Source organism: Tachyglossus aculeatus, chromosome 5 (assembly GCF_015852505.1).
Source record: "Tachyglossus aculeatus isolate mTacAcu1 chromosome 5, mTacAcu1.pri, whole genome shotgun sequence".
In the NCBI taxonomy this organism is placed as follows: domain Eukaryota; kingdom Metazoa; phylum Chordata; class Mammalia; order Monotremata; family Tachyglossidae; genus Tachyglossus; species Tachyglossus aculeatus.
The window spans coordinates 44216542-44238248 of NC_052070.1; the positions used below are offsets into that span (position 1 = coordinate 44216542).

The 21707-nt window shown below is 44.9% G+C and overlaps 1 protein-coding gene across 1 annotated transcript in view; it reads left to right on the plus strand.

The window, feature by feature from the left end:
- The first annotated feature begins 18179 nt into the window (after nt 1–18179).
- The window catches only part of LOC119928773 (proline-rich protein 2-like), a 39890-nt gene continuing 36362 nt past the window's right edge, over nt 18180–21707 (plus strand). The window contains exons 1-2 of the mRNA XM_038747290.1: nt 18180–18289; nt 18441–18624. Of these exons, the coding sequence (XP_038603218.1) occupies nt 18180–18289; nt 18441–18624 (294 nt within the window). The remainder of the gene's footprint in view (nt 18290–18440; nt 18625–21707) is intronic.

The following is a 21707-nucleotide window of genomic DNA, read 5'->3' on the forward strand; positions in this document are numbered from 1 at the left end:
TTCCCATCACCTTCATCCATTCACTTTCCAATGGCTCCTTCCCCACTGCTTTCAAAAATCACCCAGGTATCTTGTCTTAAAAAATCTCCCTTGACCCCAGATGCCCTCCAGGTATCACCTCATCTCCCTCCAACCATTCCTTTCCAAACGAGTTGTTTACACCTATTGCCTCTACTTCCTCCCTCCCTATTCTCTCCTTGACCCCCTATAGTCTGGCTTCTGTCCCTTTTGTTCCATTGAAACTGCCCTCTCTAACGTCACCAATGTCCTCCTCCTTGCCAAATCCAACGGACTCTATTCCATCCTAATCCCCCTCAACCTCTCAGCTGCATTCAACACTGTGGACCACCCCCAACATTGCTTAACTTTGATTTCACTAACACTGTCCTCTGCTGGTTCTCCTCCTATCTCTCTGGCCGCTCCTCCTTAGTTGTCTTTACTGACTCCTCCTTCCTAACTGTGGTGGTCCCTCAAGATTCAGTTCTGGGTCCCCTTCAATTATTCGTCTACGTCCACTTCCTTGGAGAAGTCATACGCTCTTACGACTTCAACTAACATCTCTATGTGGCTGATTCCCAAATATACCCCTCCAGCCCCGACCTCTCTCTTTCTCTGCAGTTTGGCATTTCCTCCTTCCTTCAGAACATCTCAACTTGGATGTCTCACTGATACCTTACACTAAGTAGGTCCAAAAGGGAACTCCTCATCTTCCCAAACCCTGTCCCCTTGATTTTCAATCAATCGTATTTATTGAGCGCTTACTGTGTGCAGAACACTGTACTAAGTGCTTGGGAAGTACAAGTTGGCAACATATAGAGACAGTCCCTGCCCAGCAGTGGGCTCACAGTCTAGATGGGGGAGACAGAGAACAAAACCAAACATATTAACAAAATAAAATAAATAGAATAGACATGTACAAGTAAAATAAATAAATAGAGTAATAAATATGTACAAACATATATACATATATACAGGTGCTGTGGGGAAGGGAAGGAGGTAAGACGGGGAAGGAGAGGGGGGCGGGGGGGAGAGGAAGGAAGGGGTTCAGTCTGGGAAGGCCTCCTGGAGGAGGTGAGCTCTCAGTAGGGCCTTGAAGGGAGGAAGAGAGCTAGCTTGGCGGATGGGCAGAGGGAGGGCATTCCAGGCCGGGGGATGACATGGGCCAGGGGTCGACGGCGGGACAGGCGAGAACGAGGCACGGTGAGGAGATCACTGCTTGGTAATACTGCCATTCTCCCAGTCTCACATGTCCATAACCTTGGCATTATCTCTGATTCATCTCTCACTCAACCCACATGTTCAATCTGTCACCAAAACCTGTCAATTCTTTATTATTATTAAGTGCCATCGAGTCGCTTCCGATTCATAGCGACTCCATGGATATACTTTCTCCAAAACGTCCTGTCCTCTGCCATAATCCACAACTTTTCTAGTGATTCTTCTATTATCATTGTTATGGTCTCTCTCCATCTAGCTGCTGGTCTGCCTCTTCCACATTTTCCCTGGACTTTTCCTAGAATTAGTGACTTCTCCAGAAAATCAGTCCTCCAGATTATGTATCCAAAATATGCCAATCTAAGTCAAGTCATTTGGCTTTCCAAAGACAACTCTGGTTTAAATTGCTCTAAAATCCATTTATTTGTCTTTCAGGCAGTCCATGGTATTCACAAAAGTCTTTGCATTTCCTCTAGAACCTGCTCCTTCTCCATCTGAACAGCTAAAACATTGATCCAAACCTTATCGTATCTCATCTTGACTACTGCATCAGCCACCCTACTTACCTCCCTGGCTCCAGACCATACTTCACACTACTGCCTGGGTTATTTTCCTTAAAAAATTTCAAACCCCAACTCCCCGTTCCCCACAAACTTCCAATGGCTGCCCATCCACCTCTGCATCAAGCAAAAAATCCTTATCAGCTTTAAGGCAACCAGCCCTTCCCTCCTACCTTGCTCCACTGATCTAAGAAACCCACCCCACACAATTGCTTCCTCTAATGCCAACCTACTTAGTATACCTCAATCTCGTCTGTCTCGCTGCCAACACTTTGCCCGTGTCTTCCCTCTGGCCTGGAGCTATTCTCTCCATCATGTCCAACTGACTACCTTTCTTCCCACCTTCAAAACCCTACTAAAATCACACCTCCTCCAAGAGGTCTTCCCTGACCACACCATCATTTCTCCCACTCAGCCTCCCTTCTTTCAGTCAATCGTATTTATTGAGCACTTACTGTGTGCAGAGCACTGTACTATGCACTTGGGAGAGTACAAACAGACAGATTCCCTGCCCACAACAAACTTACACTTGGATCTGTATTGAGCACCTGATACCTATCCCACCCCAAACCCTGCAGCACTTATGCACATACCCTTATACTCTCTCATTCACCTATCAGTAATTAATTTTAATGTTCGTCTACCCATCTAAAGCACTTGGGAGAAAATATTGCCGTAGAATTGGGAGACAAGTTCCCTATGAGCTCCTTGTGGGCAGGAAATGGTGTCTCCCAACTCTACTGAAATGTTTTCTCCCAAATGCTTTAGAACAGTGCTCGGCAAACAAATCCTCAAAAAAAACCATCAGTACAGTGTTCTTCCCAAAATGCACAATTAAAATATGTGCTGTGGTCAAACTGACTGCAAAAGTAAAACCCTCAATGATAAGCCAAGCAACCTGCTTTTGAAAACAAGAAAAGCACTCCCTCTAAAAAGTTGATTTCCAGTCAGCCAAACCAGGAGTTGCTGCAGAAAATCGGTCTCTCTCAACTTCAGCAGCTGAATGCTACAGCATGTGGAAACCACCACCACCCAAGCAGATTCCAAGCAATATCTGATCAAAATTAACACTCAGCTCTTGGGTTTTGACCAAAGGGGGAAACCATAAGATTGTTTTTTTTAAAAAAGCGCTCTCATGTAATGCCTTGCCAAAATTGAATATAAGCCAAGGTTTGAGACTGTTTACACCTAGAAACTCAACTAAATGAAATCTTGGATTCTATGTCAATCACCAATGCATCAACACCAGTGTATAGTACAGTGCCTGGCACATAGTAGGCACTTAAATATCATCATCATCACTTAAATATCATTAAGAAAAGAATAACTCTGGGTGCATTTTCAATCAATATTATGTACAGAATGCTGTGTGCAGAGCATTGTACTAAGCACTTGGGCAAGTAAAACAGATTTAACAGACACGATCCCTGCTCTCAAGGAGCTTCTTGGGGTTATCTACTCACTGTAATTCCATCTTGTATATCTCACCACCGACCTCTTGCCCATATCCTGCCTCTAATCTGGAACGCCCTCCCTCTTCACATCTGACAGAAGATAACGCTCCTCACCTTCAAAAGCTTATTGAAGGCACAGCTCCTTCAAGAGGTCTTTCATTCATTCATTCAATCATATTTATTGAGTGCTTACTGTGTTTAGAGAGCACTGTACTAAGCGCTTGGGAAGTACAAGTTGGCAACATATAGAGACAGTCCCTACCCAACAGTGGGCTCACAGTCTATAAGGGGGAGACAGAGAACAAAACAAAACATATTAACAAAATAAAATAAGTAGAATAAATATGTACAGGTAAAATAAATAGAATAATAAATATGTACAAACATATATACATATATGCAGGTGCTGTGGGGAAGGGAAGGAGGTAAGGTAGGGGGATGGAGAAGGGGAGGAGGGGGAGAGGAAGGAGGGGGCTCAGTCTGGGAAGGCCTCCTGGAGGAGGTGAGCTCTCAGTAGGGCCTTGAAGGGAGGCAGAGGGCTAGCTTGGCGGATGTAGGGAGGGAGGGCATTCCAGGGCAGGGTGAAGCCCTGACTAAGCCCTCATTTCCTCTTCTCCCACTCCCTTTTGCACCACCTTTGCACTTGGATTTGAACCCTTTATTCACCCCTCGCTTAGGCCTACAAAACATGTTTTGTGGGGTTTTTTTATAGTACTATGTGCCAGGCGATGTACTAATCATTGGGTAGATATTGCAGGTTGGGCACAGTCACTGTCCCATATGGGGGCTTATATCTGAAATTTATTTATTTATATTAATGTCTGTCTCCCCCTCTAGACTGTGAACTCACTGTGGACAAGGAACATGTCTACCAACTCTGTTATATTGTACTTTCCCAAGTGCTTAATACAGTGCTCTGCATGCAGTAAGTGCTCAAAAACTGTGATGGATTGACAGACACTAAAATAATTGAAAGAAAGGAAAAAGGAGGGTTCATCCAGAAGCAACTTCAGCCATAAAATGGGCAGTTGCTAAATACTGTAGAGTGACCTTGAAGGCTCTGAGAAGAAGCTGAGTTGTCCAAGGAAGGATTTTAAAATGTGTTGAAGTTGTTCTGCTGAATCAGTGCTGTACAACACCAGAATATCCATTTACATTTTATGGAAGCATACACATTTTTAGGTCAAAGCTTAAGTAACAGAGTGCTACAGAGAAATAGCATGGACTTGTGGATACAGCATGAGCCTGGGAGTCAGCAGGACCCGGATTCTAATCCCAGTTGTCCCACTTGCCTGCTGTGTGACCTTGGGCAAGCCACTTGATTTCTCTGTGCTTCAGTTACCTCATCTATTAAATGGAGATTAAGACTGTGAGCCCCACTTGGGACAGGGACTGATTAGCTTGAATCTACCCCAGAATTTGGTACAGTGCCTGGCACATAGGGAGTGCTTAACAAATACCATTCATTTTTTTTAAGTGGGTGCATGTATATGAGTGTGTGGTTAGCGAAGAGTGCTAGAAAGGTAGAATGGTGGAATGGATTATGGAAGTTCCAACAACCTCTCTTTGGCAATATTAGTCTCTGAGAGCATCTCTCTGTTTGAAGTAGCCTGGGCCAAGAAATACCAACACAGAGATACACAGACTAGGGAGGAAGAGAGCCATGAAGGCTGGGTGAGGATGGGTAAGGAAGGAGAAGCACAGCAGAGCAAGAGCAGAACAGGATCTGCAGCTTCAGGCCATTGCCTGCGAGCAGGACAGAGACCTACCAAAGGCAGGAGTGATTTCAGGCTTTGGCTGAGAAGCAGTGAGGCCTAATAGAAATAATAACAATAATGATGGCATTTGTTAAGTGCTTACTATGTGTCAGGCACTGATAAGCACTGGGGAGGATACAAGCAAATTAGGTTGGACACAGTCTCTGTCCTGCATAGGGCTCACAGTTAATCCCCCATTTTACAGATGATATAACTGAGGTACAGAGAAGTGAAGTGACTTACCTAAGGCCACAGAGCAGACAATTTAGCAGAGCCAGGATTAAAACCCATGACCTTCTGACTCCCAAGCTAGTGCTCTATCCACTACACCATAACTGGGAGTCAGAGGACCTGGTTCTAAGCTTATCTGCCAGGTGACCTTGGGTAAGTCACTTCCCTTCTCTGCACCTCAATATCCTCATCTGTAAAATGGGGATTCAATACCTGTTCTCCATATTACTTAGACTGTGAGCCCCACGTGGGACAAGGAGTGCATCCAACCTGTCTTGACTCTACTCCAGTGCTTGGTATACAGTGAGCCCTTAGTAAACCCCACAATTATTATTATCATTATTATTAGGTGGTGTTGGGAAGGTGGTGTGGGAGCTGCTGAATAACTCCACTGTCCTCCCTGTCAGAGTGAGCCGAGGGTAAGGCCACAGTGCAGAGGGCTGAAGAGCCACAGCATCATATATTTGTGAAATCTTACATGGTTCTGCTTGTTTTAAAATTGATTCCCCTCCCTCCTCCCCACATAATGAAAAGGCAATTTTTAAATGTGACTGCAACACAGTAAAAAACACTGAAATGGCCAGCTTTTACAAGTTATAAATGGAGGCCAATTAAGCGATCCAACTCTAAACTGGGTAGGTTAGCTAGCCCAGAGATGGACATCTGCTTGTAACTGCAGCTCTGGGGAGAGTTTAAAACATCCTGAATTATTAGGTAGCTAGGAAAATGCCCAGTGCTTACATCAGCAGCTTCTCACAGTCAGCTTCAGTTTTAAAGATCAATACAGGAAAAGCTCAAAGGGTTAATTTAGTCCTTCTGGTTTACTTACAAGAGCAGGGATATTTCCCTGGCCCCAACCACCAATCAAATGCAACTGTTGAAGTTTCCATTCACTAGACTTTCTGTCCATCTTTTAAGCCATCCTGGTTACAGAAGCTTGACTCTCCCTAGCCCACAGCTGGCCAAGATGTAACAGATTATTCTTCCCCCTCCAGATTGAAAGTTCTTTTTGCATAGGGAATGTGTCTTCTCTGTTGTACTTTCTTAAGTGCCTAGAACAATGCTCTGCACATAGAAAGTGCTAAATAAATACCACTGACTGATTCCAGCTGAACACAATATACAAACTCATACACTGAGGAATAACACGAGATGTTTGCCACTTTCAACAGCACCTCCTACTGGACATAGGCCTCTACAAGCGTGAGGAATGAGTGTCCTGGCCTACAAAATGTGTCAACTCCAACTGGCCTCCGAAACCACACTAGCCCCCTCCTCTCCTGCCTCTCCCCTCCTGACCCCGCCACCGTGGGTAAGCAGAGAAGACTATTCTAAGAGAAGCAGCATGGCTCAGTGGCAAGAGCACGGGTTTGGGAGCCAGAAGTCACGGGTTCTAATCCCAACTCCACCACTTCATTCATTCAATCGTATTTATTGAGCGCGTACTGTACTAATCACTTGGGAAGTACAAGTCGGCAACATATAGAGACAGTCCTGACTCAGCAGCAGGCTCACTTGTCAGCTGTGTGACTTTGGGCAAGTCACAACTTCTTTGGGCCTGTTACCTCATCGGTAAAATGGGGATTAAGACTGTGAGCCTCATGTGGGACAACCTGATCACCTTGTATCCCCCCCCCAGCGCTTAGAACATAGTAAGTGCTTAACAAATGCCATTATTATTATTACTATTATTGTTCAGCAGTGGTTTGGAGTGCCTCATCAGCCAAGTTCCCTTGGGGAATAGGAGACAGGAGGATGGGAAGATCTTTTGCCTACTCCTGCTCTGAGTTGTTCACTAATTAACTGCCAAGCCTGCCTCAATGTCATGGGGTATGTAGCAGGGCATGAGGGAGGAAATCTAATCCAGGCTCCACCACTTGTCTGCTGTGTGACCTTGGGCAAGTCACAACTCCTCGGTGCCTGTTTCTTCATCTGTAAAATAGGGATTAAATCCTCCTCCCTCCTACCTAGTCTACGAGCCCCATGCAGAAAAGGTGAGTGTGTCCAATCTGATAACCTTGTATCTACACCAGCACTTAGAACAGTAAGCACTTAAATACTATTTTTAAAACAAAGGGAAAAAAGAGAATAATAATACAAGTAGATACAAGTTTATCTGGTTAGACAGAGTCCCTGTCCCGCATGGGGCTCACAGTCTCAATCCTGATTTTACAGATGAGGTAACTGAGGCACGGAGAAGTGAAGTGACTTGCCCAAGGTCACACAGCAGACAAGTGCCGGAGCCAGGACTAGAACGCATGACCTCATGACTCCCAGGCCCATGCTCTATCCACTATACCAAGCTGCAAAGTGGCTTCACCTGGAGAAGCCAGCACAGTGCCCTGACCAGACCACCCTGCTGTAATGATAGAGAAGTAGCGTGGCTTGGTGGAAAGAGCATGGGCTTGGGAGTTAGAGGTTGTGGGTTCTAATCCCTACTCCACCACTTGTCAGCTGTGTGGCTTTGGGCAACTCACTTAATTTCTCTGTGCCTCAGTTACCTCATCTGTAAAATGGGGATTAAGACTGTAAGCCCCACGTGGGGCAACCTGATTACCCTATATCTACCCCAGTGACTAGAACAGTGCTTGGCACACACTAAGCACTTAATACTTATCATCAATAATAATCATCATCATTATTATTATTATTATTATTATTATGAGGCCGATGAAGCTGTTGATGATTGTCATTTCTCCCTGCTATAAACCAGAGACCACCAAGGGACAAAGGGGACCTGTGCTGATGCCCAAATGGATCTCACTTTGAAAGTTCAGTTTGCTAGCTTCAACACTCCAAGCAGGTACATGTAAATAAATGGAAGCTCCTGGCTAAAGGAATAATATTTCATTCATTCATTCATTCAATCAATCGCATTTATTGAGCACTTACTGTGTGCAGAGCACTGTACTAAGCGCTTGGGAAGTACAAGTTGGCAACATATAGAGATGGTCCCTACCCAACAGTGGGCTCACAGTCTAGAAGGGGGAGACAGACAACAAAACATATTAACAAAATAAAATAAACAGAATAAATATGTACACGTAAAATAGAGTAATAAATATGTACAAACATATATACATATATACAGGTGCTGTGGGGAGGGGAAGAAGGTAAAGTGGGGGGATGGGGAGGGGGAGGAGGGGGAGAGGAAGGAGGGGGCTCAATCTGGGAAGGCCTCCTGGAGGAGGTGAGCTCTCAGTAGGGCTTTGAAGGGAGGAAGAGAGGTAGCTTGGCAGATGTGCAGAGGGAGGGCTTTCTGCAGCCTTTGAAAATAGGGGAAACTCTGACTTATGGTTTCTTGGTGATTCACAGCCTGAGAGAACAACCATGGACAAGCCTTTGATGATTCCATCACCTTCCCGGAGAGAAAACCTTTGTGCTCTTCAGTAAGGCAGGAAGTTACCAGGGGAAAGGGAGGGGATTCCTAGCCAAGTTTCCATCTTCACTTAACTCTCCCCTCTTAAAAGATGGGGGATTCAGCCTGTTCTTCCTCCCCTTAGACTGTGAGCCCTTGTGGGTCAGGAACTGAGTCTGACCTGATTATCCTTCATCGTCCCATTGCTCACTGCATACTAAGCCCTTGATAAATACCACCACTGGTTTTGTTTTCCACTTCAGATACCCCTGAAAGGAAGGCTTCTGCACTCTATTGGAAACAACATAAAAAGGACCTATTAGACCCTGGGTAGGTTTCTTGAAAGGTCAGGGCCAGTGGACATTGTGAGAGCAGGTACAAAGCATTTAATAAGATTCTCCCCACCAATCACAATCAGTCTCTCTCTCTCACTCTCCCCCGCCCCACCCCATATCCTGAACCACCAGCCTCTCAGCTAAACCTATAACTACTAGCCTCTCAGCTAAGACTACGTTCTTTCTACCCCTTGAAGACAGAAGAGTCTGCACCACCTCAACCAAAATTCCTGTTCTGATGCTGTAGCAGAAACCAGTCTCTAAGGCCCTCGCTGAATGTGTGTTGGAGATAAGGCCTCAGACCAGGAAGAGTGAAGTTCTAGCTGCTCACAGGGCTGGCGCTACCTTTGCATAAGAGCTTGGGCAAGACCCACTCACGCTGCCCTTCTGCTCCTTATCTCCAAGTCTGTTTATGTTCTTTGATTACTAGCAAGCATCTCTGAGTAAATCCCAGACTTTGTTTCCTACAAAATTAAATCACTTCTTCAATAGTCCCGGAAATAGTCTTGGTAATAGTCATGGTAATTATAATAATGAATAGACATGGTATTTGTTGTATTTACTATGTGTCAAGTATTAGAGTCCCTGTCCCACATGGGGCTCACAATCTAAATAGGTGGGAGTCCAGATATATAATCCCCATTTTGCAGATGAGGAAATTGAGGCAGAGAGAAGTTAAATGACTTGCCCAAATTCACATAGGCAATGGGCAGAATTAGAAACAGGTCCTCTGATTTCTAAGCTCATGTTCTTTCCACTAGTCCATGCTGCTTTTCACTATTCCATGCTTAGGCTTTTACTACGTACCAAGCATTTTGCTAAGCACTGGAGTAGAAATGAGATAATCAGATCTGACAGTCTAACCCACTTGAGGCTCTCATTCTAAGAGCAAGGGAGAGCAGTAGCACATCTCCATTTTACACATGAGATAACTGAAGCTCAAAGAAGTTAAATGACCTGCCCAAGGCTTCTCGGCAGGTCAGTGGCAGCTCTGGGGCTCCTGATTCCCAGTCCCACAGTCTTTCCACTAGGCCATACAGCCTCCTGTGCAACACTATGGTCAATTCTGGCCTTACAGGTCAAGTTGATGCACCTGATGGCTCGGAGTACGAGAAGCCTGGTGTTGTACAGCACTTAGCAGGACAATTTCAACACTTATTAAAATTCTTCCTTGGCCAACTCAGCTTCTTAGTCTACAAGGTCACTCTACAGCATTCAGCAATTGCCCATTTTATGGCTGGTAGCTGCCTCTGGATGAACTTTAATCCAGTTGACAATAAGGAACCTCCTAACCTTATTGTCGTGGCAAAACTTCCCTTTAAAGTTCGAAGCCCGTTAGGTGCCATTTACCCGAGAAAATACATTTATGCCTCTTGGAATCTGGCAACAACTTTCTAGAATAGGGAGGGAGCCAGCAGGACCTTTGGAAATAAAGAACTGAGGAAAAACTGGGGAAAAGACCAGGAAAACTCCCTTTCAGTGGCAGTGAAAACCTGAGAGACCGTGTCTGGTATATTTCTGTTTGTTTGTTTTGGTCACAGAAGGGCAGTCCCTTAACCAGCTTGCAATGATGAACCAGTATCATGTCTTCTCCCAAGGCAGAACCAACATGGAAGAGAGGAAGAGCTTCAACTGCAGAAAGCAAGTTCTCTTGCACAGGAATGGCCACACACAAATTACAAACATACTTGGGATCCCTCAGAACTCACCCACACTCTCTGAAAACTGAGACTTCCTGTACTGAATGGAAAACACCCAGCAGAGTGACCTTTATTCTCAATGACCTCAGTGAGCTGGCATAAAAAAAGACCCTTCACTGACCCTTCATCCACAGAAAAACTCAGGGCAAACAAAGCCCAAGATCCAACATAAAACAATAAATCATCCAAAAAAATGAGGCATTAACTGTCTAAATAAGAGTATCTCTTTCAAAGCTTTACTGAATAACCTGGATTTCTAGTGGAGATGAGCCTCCCTCATCTCTTGCTCCAGAAGCTGTGTTTTACTATAACAACCCTTTAATCAATTATTATCATTTACCGAGCCCCTAAGTGCTTGGTACTATACTAAGCAGTCAAGAGAATACCACTGTAGAAAGATATGTATTTCCTGCCCTTGGAGAATGTATAAAGTAATGGGGGAAAGGGATAAAAAGTATTTACAGATAGTGAAAGCCAGTGGTAGAACAAGTATAATAAAATCCATCAATGGCATTTACTGAGTGCTTAACTTTGTGCAGAGCACCGTACTGTGATTGGTAGAGAACAATATAGCAAAGTTGGTAGAAATGTTCCTTGCCCACAAACTTATAGTCTTTACAGTATGAAGAAGTACAAACACATCAAGATAAAACAGACAAATAAATAATTGAACATTCAGCTAAACAAAATATATAAATAAAATATGATAGTGGTACAACATTGCTGAAGAGACTGGCTATAGAGCTTCAGGGTCTTTGGGGGGAAAATTACCCGAATTCCCAAAATACAATTAATTCTACTGGGCAGCTTTACTATTGTTCTTTGGGTGCCTGAAGGATTTTGGCAGTGATATTTAAGAACACACATCTATAGACCCCTGGCCTGGGATCCCCCAACTCCTAAAGCATTCCTTCATGCAAATTCCCAAAGGAACTAAAAAGAGTCTAGACCTGCTTTCAACCACTTCTTCATACGAAATCCTGGATTTTTTTCTTAAGCCAGTACAGGACACGGGCAGAGACCCTGGGTGAACAGCAAGCAGCCTCCTTTGAACTCGGCAGCTGAAAATCAATCCTATCTGGAGGGCACCAGCCAGAAGCTTCATCATCCTGGCCTTGCCCAGCCTTCTCTTAAAATGATCAGGCACATTCTCTTGCATTCGTTCACTCTGTTCTTTCAAAATGAGTAAGCCTTTACAATTGATTCACGTGACTTCCACACGTTAGGAAGTCAGCTTGGTTACCATCCTTCTTTTACACAGGGACCAATCTGAGTTCTTTCCTTTCTTTCTTGGATGAACCGCCCCTTTTTGCTGAAGCCAGAAGCTCTTTAAATCCTACTCCTCCGCCATCACTTCCTCCCAAGCAAGTTCAGCAGGTGATTCCTAGCTCTTTCTGAGAAGCAGCATGCTCAGTGGAAAGAGCACGGGCTTTGGAGTCAGAGGTCATGGGTTCAAATCCCAGCTCCGCCAAGTGTCAGCTGTGTGACTTTGGGCAAGTCACTTCACTTCTCTGTGCCTCAGTGACCTCATCTGTAAAATGGGGATTAAGACTGTGAGCCCCCCATGGGACAACCTGATCACCTTGTAACCTCCCCAATGCTTAGAACAGTGCTTTGCACTTAGTAAGCACTTAAATGCCATCATTATTATTATTATTATTGGGACATACCCACGGGCTCAGAACAAACTCTGCCTGGAATTGTTGCACAAAACCCCAAATAACCTAAAACACATAGCTTTGCAGAGGGGGAAATGGATTAATGGGAGGCAGTTTTTTTTTGTGACTCCTGATTCTAAAAGCCAGAAGGTCCCAGAGGAATAAGCAGATTACTAACTCTCAAAGGAGGTTAACGGCTTGCAGCCTTGTTTAAATAGCTGAGCAGGCATGAGGGGCTAATTATTAGGGATCCCAAGTGAATATGGCGGGCAAATGAAGGACATTTACCCCTGCCATCCACAATGCTCCTATTCCTAAACTGAGGCCAGAGACTTCTCGGGCTAGGAGATTTTAATAAACAATGATTTTTACGGTCTTTGTTAAGCTTTTACTATCAATACTATTTATTAAGCATTTACTGTGTGCAGAGAACTGTACTAAGCACTTGGAAGAGTACCATACAACAATAAACAGACACATTCCCTGCCCACAACGAGCTTAAAGTTTAGAGGGCAAAAAGCTGAAGTAGAAACAAGCTGCAGTGTGGCTTAGTGGACAGAATATGGGACTGAGAGTCAAGACCTGAGTTATACCACCGGCTCCACTGCATGTCTGCTGAGTGACCTTGGGCATAATAATAATAATTTTGGTATTTGTTAAGTGCTTACTATGTGCAAAGCACTGTTCTAAGCGCTGGTTGTCACAACTTCTCTGTGCCTCAGTTACCTCATCTGTAAAATGGAGATTAAGAGTGTGAGCCCCATGTGAGACGGGGCTGTGTCCAACCTGATTAACTTGTATCTACCCCAGTGCTTAGAATAGTGTTTGGCACATAGTAAACATTTAACAAGTACAATAAACTAATCTGTTTGGACACAGTCCCTGTCCCACATGGGGCTCACAGTCTTAATCCCCATTTTACAGATGAGATAACTGAGGCACAGAGAAGTTAAGTGATTTGCCCAAGGTCACACAGCAGTCAAGAGGAGTCAGGATTAGAACCTAGACCCCTTCTAACTCCCATGCCTGTGCTCCATTAGGCCACTCTGCTTCTCTAGGACTGTTGGATGTGGCCTCCTCATGCTTGGAGACATTTTATCAAGCAGTTCCCCTATCCCTGTACCTTGGTGACTGACATCAGAGAAAGACACTGAAAGAAGCCAAGGCTCTTGTTTCTGAAACAGGATCTCTGACAACATGGTGCCAGGGGATAGGCTCCAGGTGTAGCAGCATCCCACAGCAGCAGTAGGGGTAGGGCACCTGGTTGCTCAAGGTCCATAAATGATGGGGAGGATGCTGGGAGCAGATGAGACAGCGGCAGTAGGGGAAGCAGAAATGTCACCAACTTACACGCCTGAAATAGTCAAACCCCAGAAATTCAGGGAAACTTCCCTGTAACCTGCTACAGGGAGCTACACCAATCAGCACTGATCCTATAACAAAACATCAAAACCTACGACAGTGCCTATGACTCACAATTTGCCTTTTGGAAGAAGCCCGGTGGCACGCCATCATTGCCCTAAGGGCCTGTGGTAGATATAAATTCAACCATTAAGTCTTGAATCTAGAATTCCCCAAAAGGTCCACTGTAAAAAAGACCAAACCAAAAGGACGGGTCTTGAAAAGCAGCCCTATCAGGTCAAGAGTAGGAGGGAGTTCCAGAGGTCAAGAACCTTCTTAAAAATTATCTCTCTTCAAAGAGGGCAGGCTTTAGCAGCAGAAATTCCACTTGACCTTAGATGCCACAAATATGCACAGAGGAAATGTTTAAGACATTTTTAGCTGTCCCACCTTCCATCCACCTGAGACCACACCTCATTTCACTGTTAACACTACTGGACTTGAGCATGGAAGATTGCCACGTTTCCTCTTCACAAACTTCCTCCCTTTCATAGGTTCCTCAAGTGCCCTTGCCTACATCACACAAGGTCTCCTCTCCCCTGTTTCTGAAGACCACTCCTGCCAAATCACATTCTATCACCTAGTCTGGTTCACCTATGCCCAACTAAGTCATTCTTCACCCTTGCAACAGCCACTCACTCAAAATCCACCTCTTGGGCTCTTTCAAATCCTTTCACTTAGGGAAGACTCTAAAGATGTGGTGGGGAGGTGAGGATACTGACATTAGATTATACAACCAAACCACTCCTGAGCAAGAAAGAATAATCGGAAATACGTAACAAGTACACCTGCAGCCAAGACCCACGATAGATAAATGTGACCCCATTTCCCAATTCCTAGGAAGCATGGTTGGGACAGCCCCCATCTCTGTTGCTGGAAGAGGGGATAGACACATGAGTTGGGGAATACGACTGAATGAATGAAAGTTGGGGAACACCTGAATCAACAAGGGATGAATGTGTTCACCACTGTCAATACACTACCCCAACTCAAAAGTGAGCAGTTAGCCTGTCATCAAATACCTGAGCAGTGAGGCTTTTTAAAAATATGGCATAGTGGGTTCCCCAAAAATTGCTTCAAAGGGCAGGTGATCAGGACCTCAGAGCCCTGTCTCAGATTCCAACTAAACTTACTTGTTTTTATTCATTTAGAAAAGAACCTGCTTGATGGAAAAACAGATTTTCTTGTTTATATTTCAAAAAAGCTCCAAGTTCAGCCCACATTAGACCATGATGTACAAAAGGGCACCTTAGAGAAGCAGCATGGCTCAGTGGAAAGAGCTCTGGCTTTGGAGTCAGAGGTCATGGGTTCGAATCCTGGCCCCGCCAATTGTCAGCTGTGTGACTTTGGGCAAATCACAACTTCTCTGTGCCTCAGTTATCTCATCTGTAAAATGGGGATTAAGACTGCGAGCCCCCCTGGGACAACCTGATCACCTTGTAACCTCCCCAGTGCTTAGAACAGTGCTTTGCACATAGTAAGCACCTAATAAATGCCATCATTATTATTATTATTGTTACTAAAAGCATTGCCTGGCAGTAGACTAAACTTTCACCTTCTGTCAATGGTATTTGTTGAGTGCTTACTGTGTACAGAGTACTAAACTAAGTACTTGGGAGAATACTATAAATGGAGTACATTTTTCTCCAAAAGGAGGAAAAAAATTTCTCACATTTGCCTTCAAGCACTCATGTACTGTGTGGCCTTGGGCATGTCACTTTTCTGTACCTCGGTTATCTCATCTGAAAATGGGGATTAAGACTGAGCCTCATATGGGACACGGACTACATTCAACCTGAACAGCTTCTACCTACCTCAGAGCTTAGTACATAGTACGCACTTAACAAATACTATTAAAAGAAAGAAAAAAAAATCTGCAAAGTTTGCCAAGGAAAATGAAGTATCTTCCTTCTAATTCACATGCTGGTTAACTTTTACTACTGCATAAACTTTGCCTAAAATAACTAGGTCCCCAACCTATATAGATTACAAGCCACATCTTAAATGGTTCTCAGAAGTGACAAGGGTAATATACCCTACCTGATTACAAGGAAGAGTAGGTTAATTACTGTAATTCAGTCTCTACAATGATCCTTCTTGGTCAAATGCCCTTACTAATACCCAGTTGTCCTTGAGGTTTTGTTATTTGTTTGTTTTTTCCACAGACTCACATCCCAGAAACTGAAATGTGGGCTACAAAATGAAAATGTAAACCAGTGGAAGTAATGTTTCTGGGATTAGCTGAACTGCAGCTCTAAAGAAAAGGAGGTATGCGTGGTGAGAGTCACAGCATCCCAAGGCCCTGATCTTGAATATCTGTAATCATGTTTGTTCTGTGTTCTGGAATTGCTGCTATCAATTAATCAACCAATGATATTTATTGAGTGTAAACTGCGCGCGGAGCACTGTATTAAGTGCTTGTGAAAGGACAATATAGTGGAGTTGGCAGACGTTACTGCTGTCCACAAGGAGCTTGTAGTCTACAGGGATCTCTGCAAGGAACTTGTCAGGAGGACTTTCTGAAATTCTGGATGGGGTACAGGTGCTGCGGGTAAGGGAAGGAGGTAAGGCGGGGGGGGGGATGGAGAGGGGGAGGAGGGGGAGAGGTAAGGCAGGGGTTGAAGCAAGAGAGAATGGATTTAGGAGGGGGAACAGCCAGGTGAGGGATATTAAAACCACATCCCCTCTGAGGCCTTCCCCAATTAAACCCTCATTTCTTGTGTATTCCCTTCTGTGTCCCCTATGAACCTTGATTTGCACTCTATATTCAACCCTCCCTCAAATAATAATAATAAAAATGGTATGTGTTAAGCACTTACTTTGCACTAGGCACTGTATTAAGCACTGGGGTGGATACAAGCAAATCAGGTTGGACACAGTCCCTGGCCCTCCTGGGGCTCACAGTTTCAGTCCTCATTTTATAGATGAGGTAACAGGCAGATAGAAGTGCCCAAGGTCACACGGCAGACAAGTGGCAGAGCCAGGATAAAAACCTATGACCATCCGACTGCCAGGCCCGTGTTCTATCCACTATGCCATGCTGCTTCTCTCTTAGGTACATATCTGTAATTTATTCATTCACATTAATGTCTGCACCCCCTTCTGGACGGTAAGCTCGTTTTGGGTAGGGAACATGTCTACCAACTCTATTATATTGTACTCTCCCAAGCACTTACTACAGTGCACTGCACACAGTAAGCCCTTGGTAAATACAATTCATTCATTCAATCGCATTTATTGAGCGCTTACTGTAAGTACAAGTCGACAACCCAGAGACGGTCCCTACCCAACAACGGGCTCACAGTCTAGAGCGGGGGAGACGGACAACAAAACAAAACATGTAGACAGGTGTCAAAATCGTGATGTGCATATAGCTTTAATTCTATTTGTTCTGATGATTTTGAGACCTGTCAACATGTTTTGTTTTGTTGTCCATCTCCCCCTTCTAGACTGTGATCCCGTTGTTGGGTAGGGACCATCTCTATATGTTGCCGATGACTTGTACTTCCCAAGCGCTTAGTACAGTGTTCTGCACACAGTAAACGCTCAATAAATATGATTGAATGAATGAGAAAAAAACGATTGATTGGCTACATAGGCCTAAAGATAAGATTTTTAAAAATAGGTGGCATCAGAAAAATCCAGGGCTTCATCAATAGGAGAGGGGGATGGGACCATAAACCAATTGTCTCTAGACTAACAGCCCTCTGTGGGCAGGGATCGTCTCTCTTTATTGCTGTATTGTACCAAGCTGTGCTCTGCACACAGTAAGTGCTCAATAAATGATGATGATGATGATGGCATTTATTAAGCGCTTACTATGTGCAAAGCACTGTTCTAAGCACTGAGGAGGTTACAAGGTGTGGCTCAGTGGAAAGAGCCCGGGCTTTGGAGTCAGAGGTCATGGGTTCGAATCCCGACTCCCCCACATGTCTGCTGTGTGACCTTGGGCAAGTCCCTTCACTTCTCTGAGCCTCGGTTACCTCATCTGGAAAATGGGGATTAAGACTGTGAGCTTTCCGTGGGACAGCCTGATCACCTTGTATTCCCCCCCAGCGCTTAGAACAGTGCTCTGCACATAGTAAGTGCTTAACAAATGCCATCATTATTATTACAAGGTGATCGGGTTGTCCCACGGGGGCTCACAGTGAAATATCAGCGCTTAGAACAGTGCTTTGCACATAGTAAGCGCTTAATAAATGCCATTAAAAATATGAAATATGATTGATTGAATGAATGAATGGTGTCTTCTCCTCCAATATCGCTTCCAGTCTCCACCACCCAACCGAGGTTCCCGCTCGGATCGGGCATGGAGGCCGAAAAGGGGGCACGTCGGGCTGGAGAGACTGCACTGGGCCTGGAGATAAAGTGATGCGGATCGAGGTCGGGGACGGAGGGAGCTAACGTGGAGGGAGGCGTGAGCAGGGATGGAGGCAGCGAAAGCGACGGGGATCGCGCCAGCCGGGGTTCGGAGAAAAGAGGGGCGCCGGTCCTTTACCTGCTGATCTGGATGGCGGACGGGGACCGGGAGGCCCGATCGGACATGATGCTGCGAACGGGGGGCGGCGGCTGCGGGCGCGGGGAGGGACGGAAACCGGGGTCGGGCGGCGGCAAGTGCAGGCCCGGCCCGGCTGGGAATGAACGGAGCCGGGCGGTGCCACGGAGCTGGGCGGGGAGGGGCGGGGCCACGGTCGGGGGGGCGGGGCCGAGGACGGGGGAGGGCCAATCAGGAGCCGCCTTTCGCCCCGAGCCCCGCCCCCTCGGGGGACAGACCGCGGTCCCTGCGTTCTCGTCCCACCCAACCGGCGGCCGGGGAGGGGGCGTGGCTCCCCCTGCAGGCCGTTGGAGGCCTCGCCGTTGCCCTCGCCCTTTCCTCGGGTGGCCCCGAGGACCCCAACGGCCAGAGGCCCGCCCGACAGCGGGTTGGCGAGGAAGATCCGGGCACCTCGCCCCCGGTTGTTTTAACAGCCTCCAGGAGGCCTTCCCAGACTGAGTCCCCTCCTTCCTCTCCCCCTCCTCCCCATCCCCCCCGCCTTACCTCCTTCCCTTCCCCACAGCACCTGTATATATGTATATATGTTAGTACATATTTATTACTCTATTTATTTTACTGGTACATGTCTATTCTATTTATTTTATTTTGTTAATATGTTTGATTTTGGTCTCTGTCTCCCCCTTCTAGACTGTGAGCCCACTGTTGGGTAGGGACCGTCTCTATATGTTGCCAATTTGTACTTCCCAAGCGCTTAGTACAGTGCTCTGCACACAGTAAGCGCTCAATAAATACGATTGATGATGATGATGATGATGTGAGCCCACTGTTGGGTAGGGACTGTCTCTATATGTTGCCAACTTGTACTTCCCAAGCACTTAGTACAGTGCTCTGCACACAGTAAGCGCTCAATAAATACAATTGAATGAATGAATGAATGATCATGCAACACTCTCTCTCTATATATATATATACAGGCACAGAGACGTTAAGTGATTTGCCCAAGGTCACACAATGATGGTGTTTGTTAAGCAGCATGGTTCAGTGGAAAGAGCACAGGCTTGGAAGTCAGAGGTCATGGGTTCAAATCACAGCTCCACCAATTGTCAGCTGTGTGACTTTGGGCAAGTCACTTAACATCTCTGTGCCTCAGTTACCTCACCTGTATATATACATATATATATACGACACCTGTATATATGTATACATGTTTGTACATATTTATTACTCCATTTTACTTGTACATATCTATTCTATTTATTTTATTTTGTTAATATGTTTGGTTTTGTTCCCTGTCTCTCCCTTCTAGACTGTGAGCCCACTGTTGGGTAGGGACCATCTCTATATGTTGCCAACTTGTACTTCCCAAGCGCTTACTACAGTGCTCTGCACACAGTAAGCGCTCAATAAATACGATTGATTGATTGATTACCTCCTTCCCCTCCTCACAGCACCTGTATAAATATATATATATATATATATATATGTTCATATGTTTGTACATATTTATTCTATTTATTTTATTTTGTTAATATGTTTGGTTTTGTTCCCTGTCTCCCCCTTCTAGACTGTGAGCCCACTGTTGGGTAGGGACTGTCTCTATATGTTGCCAACTTGTACTTCCCAAGTGCTTACTACAGTGCTCTGCACACAGTAAGCGCTCAATAAATATGATTGATTGATTACCTCCTTCCCCTCCTCACAGCACCTGTATAAATATATATGTATATATGTACATATGTTTGTACATATTCTATTTATTTTATTTTGTTAATATGTTTGGTTTTGGTCTCTGTCTCCCCCTTCTAGACTGTGAGCCTACTGTTCGGTAGGGACCGTCTCTATATGTTGCCAACTTGTACTTCCCAAGCGCTTAGTACAGTGCTCTGCATACAGTAAGCGCTCAATAAATACAATTGATTGATTGATTGATTACCTCCTTCCCCTCCTCACAGCACCTGTATAAATATATATATGTATGTACATACGTTTGTACATATTTATTCTATTTATTTTATTTTGTTAATATGTTTTGTTTTGCTGTCTGTCTCCCCCTTCTAGACTGTGAGCCCGCTGTTGGGTGGGGACCGTCCCTATATGTTGCCAACTTGTACTTCCCAAGCGCTTAGTACAGTGCTCTGCACACAGTAATTGCTCAATAAATACGACTGAATGAATAAACAGCGAAAGGGAGGTTCGAGAACATTCCGTGACTGTTGGTTTGATGGTGGGAGAGGGATTGAAGGGGGCTAGAGGGCTATGGGTAGGAGTGTTTTTTTATAGTATTTGTTAGCTGCTTACTATGCGCCAGGCAAGGTACTAAGCACTGAATGATAATAATAATAATAATCGCATTTGTTAAGAGCTTATTGTGTTCAAAGCACTGTTCTAAGCGCTGGGAGGGAGGATCAGGAATACAAGATGATCAGCTTGTCCCACATGGGGCTCACAGTCTTAAGCCCCATTTTACAGATGAGGTAACTGAGGCACAGAGATGTTAAGTGATTTTCCCAAGGTCACACAATGATGGTATTTGTTAAGCAGCATGGCTCAGTGGAAAGAACACAGGCTGGGAAGTCAGAGGTCATGGGTTCAAATCACAGCTCTGCCAATTGTCAGCTGTGTGACTTTGGGCAAGTCACTTAACGTCTCTGTGCCTGTTACCTCATCTGTATAATGGGGATTAACACTGTGAGCCCCACGTGGGACAACCTAATCACCTTGTATCCCCCCCAGCGCTTAGAACAGTGCTTTGCACATAGTAAGCGCTTAACAAATGCCATCATTATTATTATTATTATTAAGCACTTACTATGTATCTATGTACTACCTGATTACCTTGTATCTACCCCAGCACTTAGCACAGTGTGTGGCACATAGTAAGCGCTTAACAAATGCCAACATTATTATTACTATTATGTGCCAAACACCGTTCTGAATGCTGGGGTAGATACAAGGTAATCAGGTTGTCCCACATGGGGCTCACAGTCTTAATCCCCAATTTACAGATGAGGGAACAGAGGCACAGAGAAGTTAAGTGACTTGCCCAAGGTCACACAGACAAGTAGTGGAACAGGGATTAGAACCCATGACCTCTGACTCCCGAGCCCATGCTCTTTCCACTAAGCCACGCTGCTTCTCATATCTGCTGAAGTAGATACAAGTTAATCAGGTTAGACACAATTCCACTTGGGGCTCCCAGTCTTAATCTCTATTTTACAGGTGAAGCAGCTGAGACAAAGAGAAGTGATTTGCCCAAGGTCATGAAACACTCAATTAGCAGAACTGGGACTAAAACCCAGGTCCTGTGACTCTCAGGCCCATGCTCTTATCCACCAGGCCTTGCTGCTTATTGGTGATTGCTTGGTAAAGGGGACAATCAATCAATCACTGGTATTTATTGACCTCTTAAGATTCATTCATTCAATCGTATTTATTGAGTGCTTAATGTGTGCAGAGCATTGTACTAAGCAATTGGGAAGTACAAGTTGGCAACATATAGAGATGGTCCCTACCCAACAGTGGGCTCACAGTCTAGAAGGGTGA